At 43.4% G+C, this 17,035-nt stretch overlaps 1 protein-coding gene, 1 long non-coding RNA gene and 1 other non-coding gene across 3 annotated transcripts; 2 read left to right on the top strand and 1 right to left on the bottom strand.

Moving 5' to 3' along the window:
- Nucleotides 1–7,588: 7,588 nt before the first annotated feature.
- Nucleotides 7,589–10,971, top strand: LOC136487255 (probable GTP-binding protein OBGM, mitochondrial). Its single transcript, XM_066484383.1, has 5 exons — nt 7,589–7,867; nt 7,939–8,047; nt 8,748–8,830; nt 9,113–9,175; nt 9,263–10,971. Exons 1-5 carry the CDS (start codon nt 7,721–7,723, stop codon nt 10,484–10,486), a joined length of 1,626 nt encoding a protein of 541 aa, XP_066340480.1. The 5' UTR covers nt 7,589–7,720; the 3' UTR covers nt 10,487–10,971.
- Nucleotides 10,867–12,650, bottom strand: LOC136487256 (uncharacterized). Its single transcript, XR_010767197.1, has 3 exons — nt 12,290–12,650; nt 11,109–11,764; nt 10,867–10,999 (listed from the first exon to the last, which is right to left on the bottom strand). It is a non-coding gene; the product is annotated as an uncharacterized lncRNA (long non-coding RNA).
- Nucleotides 12,651–15,371: 2,721 nt separating this feature from the next.
- On the top strand, nt 15,372–15,444 carry TRNAK-CUU (transfer RNA lysine (anticodon CUU)). Its single transcript has one exon. It is a non-coding gene; the product is annotated as a tRNA-Lys (tRNA).
- Nucleotides 15,445–17,035: the final 1,591 nt, after the last annotated feature.

Here is a 17,035-nt window from a genome sequence, read left to right on the forward strand (position 1 = left end):
GGGATCCTCATCATCAGTGGCTCGATCTTCTTGTGGCCTAATGTCGCCTATAGCCATTTGCTTGATTGCCTCACATGGTGGATCCTCCTTTTCTACAACACTTGAATCAACTTGCTCCACTTAAGAGCCATTAGATTCATCAAATGTCACATCTACCGTGACTTCAACTCTACCCATGGTTTTGTTGAAGACACGATAGGCATGCTCATTTGATCCATAACCCAGAAGAATGCCTTCATCAACTTTAGGTGCGAATTTAGAGGTTTTGGGTCTTTTATTAAGTATAAAACACTTGCACCCAAACACTCTAAAGTATGACACCTTTGGTTTGTTACCAGTTAGAAGTTCATATGAAGTCTTCTTGAGTTTTTTGTGTAAGTAGAGGCGGTTGATGGCATGGCAAGCGGTGTTGACGGCATCACTCCAAAAGAGGTCTAACGTCTTGTACTCATCTAGCATTGTCCTTGCCATATCAAGAAGTGTACGGTTCTTCCTCTCTACTACACCATTTTGTTGAGGGGTGTAAGGAGTTGAAAACTCATGCTTGATGCCCTCATCATCAAGAAACTCTTCAACTAGAGTGTTCTTGAATTCAGTCCCATTGTCACTTCTTGTCTTCTTGATAGGAAGACTGAACTCCCTTTGTGCCCTTCTCATAAATATCTTGACTTTCTCTTGCACCTAGGACTTATCATAAACAAAGAACACCCAAGTGAAACGGGAATAATCATCAACAATAACTAGACCATATTTGTTACCCCCGATGCTTAGGTAGGAGACCGGTCCAAAGAGTTTCATGTGAATCAACTCCCATGGTTGTGTGGTGGTCATGATGCTCTTTGGTGGGTGAGGTACACCTACTTGCTTTCCGGCTTGGCAAGCACTATAAATCCTGTCTTTCTCAAATTGAATATTGGTTAGTCCAAGGATGTGGTTGTCTTTTAGGAGTTTGGCCAAGTTCCTCATCCCAACATTCGGCGATGCCATAGCAAACCCATGCTAGATTTTGCCACTAAACAGATCTCAAGCTTAGCTTTACTTTTGCTGAAATCAACTAGGTAAAGCTTGTTCTTGAGACGACCCGTAAAGACAATAGAGGAATCCTCCCTCTTAGAGACTTCCACACCCTTATCCGTGAAGAGACAATTGTAGCCCATCTCACATAATTGAGAGACGGACAGTAGATTGTACTTCAAGAAATTAATATGTAAGACATTTGTAATTGAATAATCAAGTGTAATAGCTACTTTACCAAGTCCAATCACACCCCATTTTGAATTGTCACCAAATATGATATTCTCATCTGAATTTGTAGTTGGGGAATATGATGAGAACATACTCCTTTCTCCGGTCATATGATTTGTATAGCCGCTGTCAAGCACCCAACTTGACCCACCGGAGGAGTATGCCTGCAATACAAGTTTAGTTCCTAGTTTTAGGCCTCCAAATATTCTTGGGTCCTTGCATGTTAGTCACAAGAACTTTAGGAACCCAAATGAAAGCATTATGATAAATATTTCGACCATTGCCAACAAACTTGGCAAACACTTCGCCCTTGCTGTTGTGCTGCAAAACAAAATTAGAATTCAAACATTGTTGATGTGTTTTTGCCTTTGGTTGATAAGCATATCTATTTGGAGTGACCCAGATAGATTTCTTTGGTTTCTGGATAACCTGTTTAGGATGAGACACCTTCTTCTTGGGCTTGACATGAGTAGAGGAGGAGGTGGTGGTCTTCCCTTTTCTGTGGGGGGCGGCACTGCCCACAGCGGCACTACCGCCCGTAGGCTACGGTGCTGCTCTAGGCTGGCCTTGTGCCACCATCTATGCAGACCCATCTATACCTTCCTTTCCTTTGCTTATGAACGGAACACACTCATATCCATTGATTACTTTTCTCCCATTGGTTTTACCTCCATGAGTGTGCCCAAGCCCATCCTTGATCCGTGGATTTCTTCCACCTTTGTATTACGGCCTCTTTGGTTGTTCAACTTTGCCACCAGCAGGTTTCTTGCCTTCCATGCATCTTTTGCCTAACATGGTATTGAGCCTAGCAATCTCCTTTTTCATAACCTCCATGTTTGCAAGGTTAGTGGAATAAACATTTAAGTCAAGATTATAGCATTTTCCACACCCTTAGCTAGTGGAGGGAATAGAAGTGTCATTTGTGTTAGAGGGCAGTGGGGTGCTCTCGCATAGAAGATTATATTGCTCCTCAAGTTTGTTGTGCTTTTCAACTAAGACACAATACTTGTCATTGAGTGCAATATTTGCCTTCTTTGTGAGAGCATGTTCTCTTTGTTCTTCGGCTAAGGCCTTGTTCAAAGAGTCCACCTCACTTCTCTCTAACTCAAGAGCTTCCTTGCAGCCAATATACATCTTTTTGGTTTCCTCAAGATTTTTATCTCTATCGGCTAGCTCGGCTTTGACACTTTCTAATTTCTCCATTAGATTTATGATGAAGAGCTTGGTCTTAGGATCCAACTTTTTAGTTAATTTAGCATATTTCTCAACATCACTAGTTTCATCATCACTAGAATCACTAAGTTCACTACTAGAGATGTCACTAGGAGGTGGAGGAGATTTGGCTTTTCGTTTTACCTTCTCACCCTTTGCCATAAGACAAATGTGAGTGGAGTGGTGGTCATCATCATCGGACATGTTGTTGAAGAGCCTTGGTGTAGAGGATGGCTTTTGAATGGCCACGGTTGCAACCTTCACATCCTCATCACTTGACCCCTTAGTTGAGTCCCACTCATGCCCAATGTGTGCCTCTCCCATTTGCTTTGTATCTCTTTTTGTGTTCATGCTTGCCTCCATTGTTGTCCCTCTTGTATTTGTTGTCTTTCTTCTCATAAGGACACTTAGCAATGAAATGCTAGGTGCTGCCACAATTATAGCAAGTCCTCTTCTTCTTATTTGGGAGCCTTCTTTGCACTATTTTATACCCATTCCTTTTCAGCCCCTTGTGATAGCTCTTCATGAACAAAGCCATGTCATCAATCTTCATGTAATCAGCCCCATCATCTTCATCTTCACTTGAGGATGAACTTGGATCATCATTTTGTGGAGTTGACTTGATTTCCTTGGGCTGACTTGTTGATGCTTGCTTGCTGCCCTTCACCTTGTTGGAGGTGCCTTGATTGCTTGATTTATTGGCCTTGAGAGCTACTTCCTTGATTTTCATGCCTTCTAGCTTGGCTTGCAACTCATCAAGTCTTCTTCTCTCATTGGCTTTTTCTCTTTGCATGTCAAATGTCAACAATCTTCCAAGAAAATCATTTGGTGTGAAGTGCTCAAACTTCTTATCTCTAATCAAGGTAACTACGGTCTCATTTCTTGGTGAGTAGGCTTCCAACATAACCTTCACCACTTTGTGACCATCAAGCTCATCACATCCATAGCCTCTAATCTTGCCCACCAAGGTCATTAATCTATCAAACATCTCTTGTGGCCCATCTCCATCAACAATCACAAACCTATTGAGCTTAGCCATCAACAAATCAATCTTTGCTTTCCTCACTTTATCAACACCTTCATGTGCTAGATGCAAAGTGTCCCAAATCTGTTTTGTAACATTGACATTCATCACTCGGTTGTACTCATTTCCATCCAAGGCACTAAGAAGAATGCTTGTGGCCTGGCCATTGAGATGGACAACAGCTAACTCTTCATTTGTTGGCGCTTCGAGATCTTCCGGTGGCTGCAATCCATTCACCACAATCTCCCAAAGATCGAGGTGAAGACCTACAAGATAGGCACTCATCAAGTGCTTCCACTTGGCAAAGTTTGTCCTATTAAAATGAGGCAACTTGCCCGCGGGTATATTGATAAAGGACCTTTTGTTATGGTTAGACAAATAAGAATAATTAAAGGATACGGCGGCATATTTGTTCTTGTTGTTGTTGCTGCCCTTGTCATCGCTATCCTTCTTCTTGTCCTTGCTCTTCACCTTCTTGCTATCTTTCGAAGCATGGTATGACACATCATCATCTCCATCATCCGAGCTACTAGAGAGCTCACTAGATGATACATCATACTCATTCTTCTCTTGCTCTTGAGCTCTTGCTACCCTTCTCTTGGCTCTTATCTCTCTTGTGATTCTTCTAGCTTCTTTTCTTTTCTTCTTGTCTTTGAGCCGCTGCTCTTCCTTCTTCTTTTCTCTAGCTTCTCTTGTTGTGATCTTGGCAGCTTTTCTTTCTTTTCTTGCCTTTCTTCTTTCAGCATCGGTGGTCTTAGGTTCTTTGATGGTGGCATCACTTGCTGTCGACATGGAAAGCTCGCTGCTGCCGCCGACATCCTCAATGCGCACACCACTTGCGTCCGCATCGTGAACGGTCCTCGAACCTCCTCCTTCCTCCATACTTCACGCGGTGAAGCGTATACGAAGCAACCTCGCTCTGATACCACTTGTAGGATCTCCAGGAAGATAAAGGAGGCCTAGAGGGGGGAGTGAATAGGCCTAAAAAAATTCAACTCAAAACTCTGTCAGAACAGAGGGCGGCACTGCCGGCTTGATAGGGCGGCACTGCCGCTCTACAAAAATAAATCTAACACAACTAAGATTTTACAGAGATAAACTTGACCCCTTTATCTGCTTAATCCTACAACAGAAAGATAAAATCCAGTTCAAAGACTGAATATCACAGAAGCTCCACACAAGAGTGGATTGAGCAACCAAACCCTAACACCAGCTAGTAATGAGCTAAACCAGCAAGTAAACAAGATGAAGCACGCGAGACACAAGATTTATCCCGTGGTTCAGCTCACCACAAAGGTTTGCCTAATTCCACATTGTTGAGGAAGCCACAAAAGGCTTGGGCTTGCCACAAAGGCTTGCCTTACCCTCGTTCTCAAATCAAGAGGATGAACTCTTAAAGTGAGAGGTGATTTCTTAGCTTTGAGAATGAGGCTACAAACCTCCCAAGGCTGCCATATGAGTTGGCAAGCTCAAGGGCGATGCCTAACCGGCTAGGAGCAAGCTCCAAGAGTAACAAACCCTAGAACCACCGGCCAAACGTGAACCAAATGCTCTTAGACTTTGAGAATCAGTGGATCTACTCTCCAATCGAGTTTTACTGCCTTTTCTCTCAAGTTTTGATGGTTGGAATCAAGGATTTGCTTGAGGGATGAAGGAGCAACACTGGAGGAGAGAGGTCAGCTTTGGTTCTGTTATGTTTTGAGCAGAATGACTGAGTGAAGAAGATGACCGTTGTGGGCTGGGCCTGAAGGGTATAAATACCCCTTGGGTCCAACGGTCATTTAAGGGCCACACTGCCGCTCTTAACAGGGCGGCACTGCCGCCCTAGCCAAACACAGGTAAGTTAAAGTGAAATTTGGCTGGCTATTTTGACTCAGTGAGAGAATATAAATCTAAGAATTTGAGCATCTGGTTCAACAGTTGACCAACTGTCCTAAAATCCCTCTTAATAGTACGGCTTTCCCTAAACTCAATTTCAAAACATAAAAGAATTTAAACCTCCTTTGAGCTAGGTCTAGCCACATTTTGTAATTAGAACACCTGCAACCTGTACATCATCCTCATTTTTTCGATTCCCTGCTTGTCATCTCGATAAATCTCATTAGTCCTCTAATTTTGTGGTCATCAATGCCAAAACCCACAATAGGGCTTGATTGCACTTACACCAATAAATCCTACTTATCAAAACCTATGTAAGATACTATCTGTGCACCGTGATTTTGCTAAGTGTTTCTATCTCTAATACAAAAGAGTTTCTAAAACAGGCTTTCAAGAAATCTATATGCTTTATATATTTTTAAGAAATCTATATGCTTATCTCTCATAGTCTCTCTTGAGAATATAGAAACTCTTCTGAGAGATAGAATAACTCTTTTGCATCCTATCAACTAACCTACCTAGACTATGAGAGATAAGCACAGAACCAAGTAATGCAAGTAAGTGTGGAAACGTAATTGAGTTAAAGGATGCAAACTACCACGCCTACTTCGAGAAGCTCGTGCTTCTCCCTAGTACTCATTGGATCCACTCATAAGGATCCCGTCGCAAGGGCCAAGCTCTCGATAGGTTAGCTTCGTGGATAGTCCATAGGCCTTTCCAAGCACAAGTGGGTCTCCATGTGGCCTTTTTCTGGACCGCTCCCCGCCGCCTTCACTATCGAGCTTCCGGACAAAACATTGTAGACCCCATTCCCTTCGTACACCCTCAGCAACCACAACACAAACATAGTTGGTGTGATATCGCAAGATTATAGGTCCCTCAGAGTACAAACTTGGTCCACGTAAGCACCGAGTAGCAAGAGGTATGCTTTAACACCCTAGCCCATTAGTAGTCTATATATAGTAGTGGCCCATGTGAGGTTGAAGTTGGTGGGTTTAGTACCACCTTAAAAGTTTAGGAGGGTGAGGGTCAACTTATTATCCTTGTCGCTCCAAATGTAGCACCTCTAGGATTAACCATTTTACATGAAGCCAGGACAGAAGTCTAAGATAGATGCTATGTGTATGTAGGCCCATTCCACATGAGGAGTTGGGTCGTAAACAAATTTTGGACGCAAGATGTTAGATATGAAAATCTCACTAAGCATTAAGCCTAAGCCTAGGGCAAGCGTTGTTTTGATGGTCTAATTAAACACTTGGATCAGAGCCTTAACTCACTTGCAACTTTATCACAATCTAATACACTTCAATTGGCCGGCTGTAGGGGTATATATAGCCCAACTCTAAATATAGTCGTTGGCTTCAAACGGTACACTTGTAGCAAGCACCGGAGAGCTCCGGTGACCCCACCAAAGAGCTCCAGTGTGGATGTCCTAAACTCTAGAGGTGATCTCTAATGCACCACCGGACATTTCCAGTGGCCTCTAGATGTACTACATAGCTTCTATGTTGTACCTTTAAGCTCTGGCCCTTAACTCCGGTGGTTCATTGGAGAGCTCCGGTGCCATCTTCTCTTCTCCACCGTGCCTCCAAGTGCCCTTAACCGTACCCCAAGCTCCAGTGATGTGCGCTTTGGTGCTCACTGGAAGTTAAGGTGAGGTTGTTTTCTTCGGCGCTCTAACCGTTGAGCTATCTAAGCTCTGGTGCTCCTCTCCGGAGCGCCCTGGTGATGCACTCTAGTGCTCACTTAGCTCTGTTTCTTCACGTATTTTCATCCAGGCTTCTTCTACTTGATGTCTTCGACTTCTTACTTGTCTTCTAACCCTACGCTCCAGACTATATAAGAAGGGGTTGGGAGACCCTAATCAGTACCAGATGCATGCAACTCTAGATCTCATATGCAAACAATGTATAATCAATACAACCGTTGTCATACATTGGATATAGGATACCCTACTTGGCTACTTAAACTAGTATATTTTCTCTGTCCCTTGTGCCAATATCTAGATTTGCTGATGCAACACTCCCCGTCCATCATCGCCATGCATGCTAATCCGGCTTAATTTGCCAGGTTATCACCATGATGCCCGCGCCCTTGCTCCATCCAATTGCTTCCTCCCCAGGAAGCAATTCTATGCACGACTCGTGATGCACACCGACTCCCAACCTGCACACCTCGGCTACCGTTGATGCTTTTGGGCCCAACTCATTAATGAAACGTAAAAACGCTTTTGGGCTTTAGAGCTCACCGCGGAGCGAAGGGAGTCCGTCGCTCTCGCTCGTCTCCCACCCGAGGCCGGCCGCCGCCGGAGGTCGAGATCGAGATTCATGACCCCCCTCTAGCATTCTCCTCCGCCAGGATATGTGGCGGCAGCAGCAGGCTCTCCTCTGCCGGCTCCCGCCGCTGAGGGCGGTGGCGCAGGCTCCCTCATCCTGGGCGGCCGACCGACTGGGATGCTACTACGGGTCTGCGCCGGAGGGGAGGAAGGGAAAGACGGCGCCTTTGCAGGTCCCCTCCTTCCATATTCGTTTCCCTGAGTCCATTTTCCCTCCGTCTGTTTACTGATGGATTTGGTGCAGGCGCGGGGCATGGTGGACAAGTTCCGGGTGCGCGCCAAGGGTGGCGACGGCGGCAATGGCTGCGTCAGCCTCCGCCGCTCCAGGTCCAGCCGCCTGGGCAAGCCTGACGGTGAGAGACCCCACCCTTTCGTGCTGCCCTTGCTTTCGTACTAATACTAATGCTCTTGTGAAATTGGCTCTGTTTGTGGTATTAGCATTGGAGACCAATATGTGTTGGTTCCCTTTTTATTATAATACAACTCCAGCTTGCCTAATTAAATTGTTGCTTCCCTTGATGAAGATCAATCTTCAAATTCCCACTTTAGTTGCTTTGTCCATTAGTAGAGCTCTTACTGTTGGAAAATTTATTTTGATTGGGCACTTGGTTAACTGTCTATTGTCCTCATCTGAACTGCCCAGATATTTTTTTTATCTTTAAGTAAACTGTTTAATTGACAAACAGATCATGTCTGTCTGTCTTCAAAATTCTATTTTTTGAAAGATGATGATTTGAATCTCTGATGTATGGGGATTGGGGAGCTAATGCTTGACTACCTGATACTAGAGGTGCAATTGTACTGTAAATACTGAATTTGATGTCACAATGCAATGCTACGGATAGGGAATGATCCCTGGAATTGTAAAAACTCATGTGCGAGCTGGATTTTAAACCCTGATAATTATATTATATATAAATGTTTCCCCTGTTTCTGTTGGTCGAAGCTACCTCCTGATACTCACTCTGATTTTCACATGCTAGTGCAGTGGGATTTATATTATTTGCAATATTTGGAGTGGTCGATCCGTATAATGAATTTTAAAAAGTACAGGTGGTAATGGAGGGAAGGGTGGTGATGTAATTCTTGAGTGCTCAAGGTCTATCTGGGATTTCAGTGGCTTGCAGCATCACATGGTATGTCTTCAAAAACATCATATGATTTTGCTTCAGTTAGATATGGTTGCTGCACTGATTGTTGTGGTTGATGTAAGATCGTATTTCATAAATTATAGGTTCCTAATTGAAAGTTAGTGTTGTGAATGTATTGGTATAAGAAAGGTCGCCCAACCCAGAATTTTACCTAAAGTGTGAAGCTAGACATTGCGGTGTAGCTCGATATGATACGGATCATGGATCATTTGAATTAGGGGGAAATCATTGATACCTGACTTTAGCTTGTTTAATTTTGGTTTTCAGAGAGGAGGCCGAGGTGGCAATGGAGTTTCTAAGAATCAGATAGGAACAAGAGGTTCTGACAAGGTTACCACGAGTATATGCATATTATATGTCATAACTTCTTTTTTTTGGTTTACGTTGTATATCACCTTCTCTACTTATATGTAACAGATTGCACAAGTACCTGTAGGCACGGTGATTCATCTTGTCGAAGGGGAGCAACCTTCTCTCACAGTAAATAAACCAACCAGAGCTCTAGATCCCTGGGACATACCTAGTGCTGAAGAGCACTCTTCAGATTCGGACCAGATTGTTAATACAGTGACGAAAGGTTTTGATGGTGGCTTGTTCCATCAGCATATTGCCCCTAAGCATATTACTGATGGAAATGGCACTGTAAAGGGAAGCAGCAGTCAGTCGGAGAATCCAAAATACCTTCATACATGCTCCAAGCCTCAGTTCTCAAACACTAATCGTTATGTAAGAATCTATTCATGTCAGGAGGGGACAGATGAAAAAAATCAGACTGAAAGCGAGGATGAAGAATTTTGGGAGGATGAAGACGAGTTTGACATGGACGAGGAGGAGGAGGAAGAGAATGTGAGGTATATTGTGAGGGATGAACAAGATGTGCAATATTGTGTTGCTGAGATGACGAAACCTGGGCAGCGGTTAATCATAGCACGAGGAGGCGAAGGTGGATTGGGGAATGCTTTTATCATGAAGGAGATGCGGCCATCCAAAGCAAACAGACAAGAGAAGATAGCCTGTTTGAGTACCGGGCAGCCAGGAACTGAGAGCTTCCTTATCTTTGAACTGAAGAGCATTGCAGATGTTGGTCTGGTTGGATTTCCCAATGCTGGGAAGAGCACATTGCTCAGTGCTCTCTCTAGGGCGCAGCCAGAGATAGCCAACTATGAATTCACCACGCTGAGGCCCAACATTGGCAGCCTGACCTACGAGGACTACTTCTCAGTTAAAGTGGCTGATATACCTGGCCTGATCAAAGGAGCACATGAGAACCGTGGCCTGGGTCATGCTTTCCTGAGGCACATAGAGCGCACCAAAATTATCGCCTATGTGCTTGACCTTGCAGCCACACTTAATGGCAGGAAGGGTGTCCCACCTTGGGAGCAGCTGCAGGATTTGGTCGCAGAGCTGGAGCATTACCAAGAAGGAATGACTCGACGACCATCACTGATTGTCGCAAACAAGATAGACGAAGAGGGAGCTGAAGAGATGTACGAGGAACTGAAGAGGAGAGTGCATGGTGTTCCAATATTTCCAGTTTGCGCCATCTTGCAGGAGGGGGTGCCAGATCTGAGAGTGGGTCTAAGGAACCTTATGGATGACTCAGATCCGCAGGGCATTGATTTTGAGAAAAATGACTGTTGAATGAGGTTCCATCTTTTTTTCTCTCCTCATGACACTGACGCATATGAGTGTGTTGCTGATATTTCCCCTGAGAATCAGAGGCTAATATGGATACGATTAGATCTGCAAATGTTGATGACTCTGTGGCTATTCCTTTCTTCTTGTTGTGTTATTTATTACAACAATTGAGCACTTGCAATATTTCTAGTGCCCTTCTTGTTAAAGAGCAGAAATATGGAGTAGCTATAAGGTTTGTTTCAAGTTGTACATGGTAGTAGCAGCTGAAACATTGGCCTTGGTCAGTAAATAAACATAACTGCATTTGCACTTGGTAAAACCAGGTTGCAGGCTTGTAGACTTGGTGAAGACAAACGTCTTGAGTTCCTTCTCTGTATAGATTCCCTCCCCTAGCTTTGCAGCTCTCCTTGACATTGCCTCTGCTGTTCTTTTCTTTTGTGCTTTGGCTTGGTTAAAGCCTCCTTTTTGTACGGTGCCTTCTTTTCTAATAAAACTATACAGTGGGGGGCTCCCCTGCTGTATTTTACATTAAAAAAACAATAAGTCAAGAATTACGGTCTGTTTTTCTTCAGTTAAGAGTGATGGATTCTGGTTCTAAATGCTGAAGATAAAATAAATGGGGTACCTTTTAAAAGTAGATTCTGATAATCCAGTCCCATTTACATGACAATCCACAAGCTGCATCCCACCAGTTACAGCTAAACAGCCCACAATCTACAACTTGCTTTTAAGAATCCAATGCTAAAATAAACATAGCACATGTCCTGTTGGTATCATTCCTACTGAAGATATGCCCATGGAGCTGTAATCTGCAAAGTGAAGACAATCTTCTGGTCCAGATGACATGGATTGCTCTCTGGTGGTATATAGTACCAAAGAGTTACCTCGTACCAGTATTATATCATTTATGCAGGTTGATTACCATTATGGTTGCATGCTGATTGCTGCGACTGGTTCTGGAGGGAGGTCTGAAGATGTTGGACCATTGAACTGTGGAAGGAGATGTCCCTTTGCCATGGTGGGATGGCCACAAGAAGCATGACAATTTCTGTACATTTACTGCCTTTTGACCCCACTGGAAGTTTGTCCAGTGGAACTTACGACGTGTTGAGACCTCTGCCAGAGTTTCTGTAAGTAAGCCAATCTAATTACTTGATCCTTTCTTTTACTAAAAGCTTCTTGGTCAAACAGAGAGTAATATTCTGGTAATCTGCTGTCAGTTCACAACTGTGGATTAAGTACAGGTACCAGCAACATAAGACCTTTAGCTTTAGCTTCCACCTGCATATATAACCAAAATGATACAATGTATGGTTTATAAAATTTATCGTAGCTATGCCAGAAGTGCTTAGGGGGGTGTTTACTGGACGGTCTTACACTTTTTATCAGAGATATGACAGAAGTCGCTGTTCTGTTTTTTCAAGATCATGTTTTACATACCATAGTTTGATCTGGCCTATATATAAAGCAAAGTACCAAGGCCAAAAGTTAACTTCTGAGGTTACTAACTTAGAGAGCACTTAACATGCCAGACAAAGAGACAATCGCAGCAAAAGAATTAATAATGTTAATCTGACCCGTTCCCATCAGCCCAAACTGTGTGACCAAAGAGTTTTTGACTAGGACAATCAGGTCTCTTTTACTGTTTTAACCCACAGAAGATGCAACTCTCACTACCTTGCCAGTTTGGCGTGTGCTACTGATTTAGTTTGATCTTTGATTGATAACCAAAAGAAAATCCTGATTTTTAAAGGATTTCTAAAGCATCAAGGTCAAATGAAAGCAAGCATTTATTATTGAACGTACCTCAAAATGCAACTTCAAAGTAGTACCCCTGATATTTTTGATCTTGGATGCATTTCACATACCGGCATCACTTTAGTGAGTTTTTCCTTATTTGTCTGTAAGTAGCATTAACAAAGTTCAAGAAGGCGCTAGGCAGTATCTAGGCAATGACCCATGGCCTAGAGCCTAGGCGTTTCCGAGGCGATGGCTAGGCGGTGACTAATACATGCATATATACCTAAAAGAAAAGAAAAAATAGGAGATCAGTGGTCCATATCGGAGAGAAAGAGGAGAAGAAGGCCCAGTTAAAAGCCCAAGTCTCATGTTGTAAGCCTGTAACTGTACCCCCCACCAACACCTAATCCCCTTATTATCCCCTCCTCTTCTGGCCTCTCCTCTGCTCGCGTCCGCCCATCTCGCCCGCGCCGCTGCCTCCTTCCCCACCGGCCGTTACCACCCCTGCCCCCACCCCCGTCGATGTTACCTCCTCCCCCCACCGACGTCCGCGTCGCCCCCACGCATGCCTGCCTTGGTGGATCTGTTTGCGACTGACGTCGCCTCTTCCCCGACTGGCCGCCGCTGCCCCACATTACCTCCTTCCCCATCGTCGCCTGACCTTCGCGCCGCCCCCACGCGTCCCTACCTTGGTGAATCTGGCCTCCTTTCGCCGCCAGCAGTTGGCCGCCGCCTAGGTACCCACCTACCCCATAGGCGAGGCGGTACCCCGTCGCCCAGCGCGTAAGCGCGCCCAGGCGACCGCCTAGCGTCGCCTTTTTGAACATTGAGCATTAATCAACTTGCTGTCTTTTTGATAAGTCTACCAATTTGTGCCCGCCATTTGTCATGGATAAAAAATGTGATATTCTGCTATAAACATGGAAATAACAGGATTTACAATACACAGAGCAAGCAGTGTTTATGGTTTTAGTATGAATAATAATTTTTTGAAATTTTAGAAGGCAAATGTTAGAACTACAGTACAAACATGCACATTACAAGAGTTGAAAGCATAATCCTGGTTTCAGAAGTAGCATGTGAAGTCATGAACCAAAGTATGAAAAAAGAATAATGGCAAAGTTGCTGCCATCGTGTGAAACATTCTCCTTAGTTTATATTCTCCCATCTTCTTCATCTTATGTTCTATATATATCATCATTCTCTGGACCCTTGAACAGGTGCTTCATCAGGGGGGCCTGAAACAAAAGGTTGGGCATTATGGTGAAAGATGGAACCGATTGAGGTGAGGTGAGACAAAACAAACCGAGGAACCGAACAAATTGTGACGAAGCGCTTGTGCTAGTTTTACCTGCATATGTGCAAGAACTCTTGATGATATTTATCTGCTAATTTTCACCGGCATATGTAGGAGAAACTCTTGATGATATTTATCTGCTAATCTTACCTGCACATGTGGAAAAACTCCTGGTGATATATTTATCTCGGAGCTGTAGTAGGGTTGCCTCTTGTACAGCACATGGCATTTCCATGGGTTGCCTCCATCCATTGCATAGGCCTTCTTGACATGCTGGATATGGCTCAACTTGTCGCACTCAAGGCGGTTTCAGCTTAGCCAATGGCACCGAACATCTCTATGCTGCACTCCAGCTGCAGATGCCTTGGATTTATACCCTGCATGCATGAATTCCTTCCAGGGTTGTCTCCATGCCATGGTCCACCAGTTGGGCCTCTGGGGTGCAGTGTGGGCATATACTTTCGTTTTTGGGCACATAAAAAGCTCTTGCAATTTTTTCAGATTAGCTAGCCTCTCCAGGTTTGGGTCCTTGGACAGTTCTTGTTGAACAACAGAAGCAGAGTTCGTCAGAGCGTTGAGGAGCTCGTCTACTATATACTTTCTCAGAGGCCAGGGCCCTCAGGCTGCACTGCTGTGCTGGAGCATAAGCACATGTGCCAAATTTTTCATCTTGCTGATTCTTATGCATGCAGAATACAATAACATCTGCAGATATGATTCTATATGCAGTCTCCTTAAACTCTGAAAAGGCAATAAAAAGAATGACAAGCTTATTAGTCCTCAATTTGGGCCATTGATATTAGTCCTCGGATATTTCTCTGCTTGTAATAATTAACAAAACATGCTCCTCCACCGTATTTGACCTGATTTGTGTCCTCTTTGTCTGCATGCACAACCGAATACACTTTTTTTTTTTGCCAACACTACGCATTCGTAGGTTAGCACAGCGAAGCACTGCCGCATGGGCGGGCCTTTGCATTCCACGGCCCAACGACTCGAGGGCCCACACAAACCGCAGCCGCTGACGGTGACTGTCGCAGGTCCAGCCTACCAGCAACCAGGTAGGTAGCTGGTCATTGGTGCGGGGAGTTGATTTGAGCAAAATATTTACAATTGTCATTTACCCAAATACATACCTGCTATATACCACAAAAAGTCATGAATATATCATACGTATAAAAGCATATATTGGCAAATATTTGTAAATGGGAATCGGCAATAATAATATAGCAATAAAACTTCACCAATCACTAATTATTAGTCATATATGTCTATTATTGAATCTATGAATATTTCGTAGCTAGGTTCGCCGCGAGTGTGTTTGGGGTTATCTTTGGGTTAAATTAATAAGTGCACATGTATTAAAAAAAAAGTGTGCATGTGTGGCTAAGACAGATAGAAATTACCGTGAGTATGCGGGTGCGGGCAGTACGATCCCGGTAATCGTACCCACATCCACACATGCTCTACCTGACTACGCGATCGGTAGAGGATTATGCCTAGTAAAATTCTTGTGCGGCTGAAGAAATCTTTACATACCACCTATTATCACGTAATTATGTTTTGGACACCTATCGCTATCTCTAGCGCTATATACGCTGAATTGTTCACACTCTAGTTAGCCTTGTGCGGGAAATGAAGATATATAACTTCAGTAGCACTTGATTAGAAGAAGAAGAAAAAAAGCATGTGGCCCATTCAGTGGATGCTCTCTTCGATTTTCTTTACATAGGCACTAGATTGCTCTGCTGATTTTGTTCACACTGATGCAGATGTGAGATTCCATGGGAATGGCCCTGCTTATTGCTATAAAGAAGAAAAGAAAGTTAGTCAGATGTCGCCTACACAGAAGCCCGTCTAGCTCAGTCGGTAGAGCGCAAGGCTCTTAACCTTGTGGTCGTGGGTTCGAGCCCCACGGTGGGCGTTTCATTTTTTTCATTTATATTTTCCACTGCTCGTCTCTCATGGTCTCATGCCTTCTTGCGACTCCACCCAACTAAAGGCTGCTATCTTTTTCCCTGCATCCCTACATTTTTAGGCCTGGAAATACTTCATGGTCGTCTATGAAGTATGAACACTTGCAGCGTCATTCCTGCAAAAACAAACCCCAGGTCATTACTTGGCCTGCTTACAGTTCAATTATTACACAATTTTCCAGTTACTGATGCGGTGGAAAGTTTTCTCCACATCATCATCGTCAAAAGCAAGTCCAATTGATGTCACTAAAAATTGCCTTTTTCCTATGGATAACTATGTGTAGTTCATTCCAGTAGACCAGTAGTGTAAAAAGTTATTACATATGCACAAACGAACCACCTTTGAAAATTAAAGCGTTGGAATTTGGCTCTGCCGCTGTAGCTTTTGTTGTTTCCCTCTACGGAATTTCTCAGAAAGCATGCCGGGTTGATATGTCGACAAACAATCCTTCAAGGCCTCCTTTGGTGAAGAACAGAGGAGAAACATGGCATTAGAAATACTATACAAATTCTACAGTCGATGGTTCAGGGGGATTGAACATAGGAATAGCGTAGGAAATTATCCTTTGCATGTTATTTCTAGCATTTTCATAATAATTTTATTCAAGTTTTCGAAGGTACTCCCTCCCTCCTTGAATAAATCAACTTTGAGTTGTCTTTAAGTCAGTGGCGAAGCCAGCAATTTTGTGAAAGTATGGGCAAGACACACCACCATTTTAACAGTGACAAGCAACATTCTTTGTGCATACTGGGATAGAACTTGGACCTTAGTTGTTAGGAGCAGGTGAGCCCAGGCAGCGGCCCAGGGTGGCCGGCCTTTAGCTCCGCCGCTGCTTTAAGTCAAACTTTTGAAGTTTGACTGAACTTATAGCAAAGGGCGCCAAGATTTATGAAATTAAATTAGTATGGTTAGATACAACATTGAATTATTTTTTATGGTGCTGTGATAAACATTAATTTATGTTCTTTTCTATAAATCTGGATGTGGAGCAGATAACATTTTTAACCGGTAGCTAATAATGACGGCACCTGTTAGTTCTGCAGATAACATTTTTTAGTTCTCGAGAAGTGAGAATGACATTCTCGATGTGACGGAGGGAGTACGTGTTTAAAGAACCAGAAATAATTATATAAGAATCGGTTCAAATCTGGTGTGATACGATTTCAGATCGAGCTCATAGTCATAGACATTGTTAATTAATTAAAGAACGTCTTTGGCTAGGCTTCTTGAACAACGAAGTAACAAGGACGATGCGATAACGTTTTTTATGCCTGTCATCGAAATAGAAATCTCCGTCTACTAGATTACTGACGCACAGGATAAGACGATGTTCCATTATTGTTAGTCTCGTTCAAAAGAGATGACACGAACAGGTTTTGCAACGTAATCCCTCTGTCCAACTTGTAAGCCGTTTTATAACTTTTCTAAAAACTTAATTAGCTCTTGCTATGTACTTAAACGTGCATGCATGTGCTAAATAAAAAAAAATAGTTGAGTACTTGTTCTTATACATAATGTTTTCTTGTAATAATAAAGTA

Source organism: Miscanthus floridulus, chromosome 10 (assembly GCF_019320115.1).
Source record: "Miscanthus floridulus cultivar M001 chromosome 10, ASM1932011v1, whole genome shotgun sequence".
NCBI lineage: Eukaryota > Viridiplantae > Streptophyta > Magnoliopsida > Poales > Poaceae > Miscanthus > Miscanthus floridulus.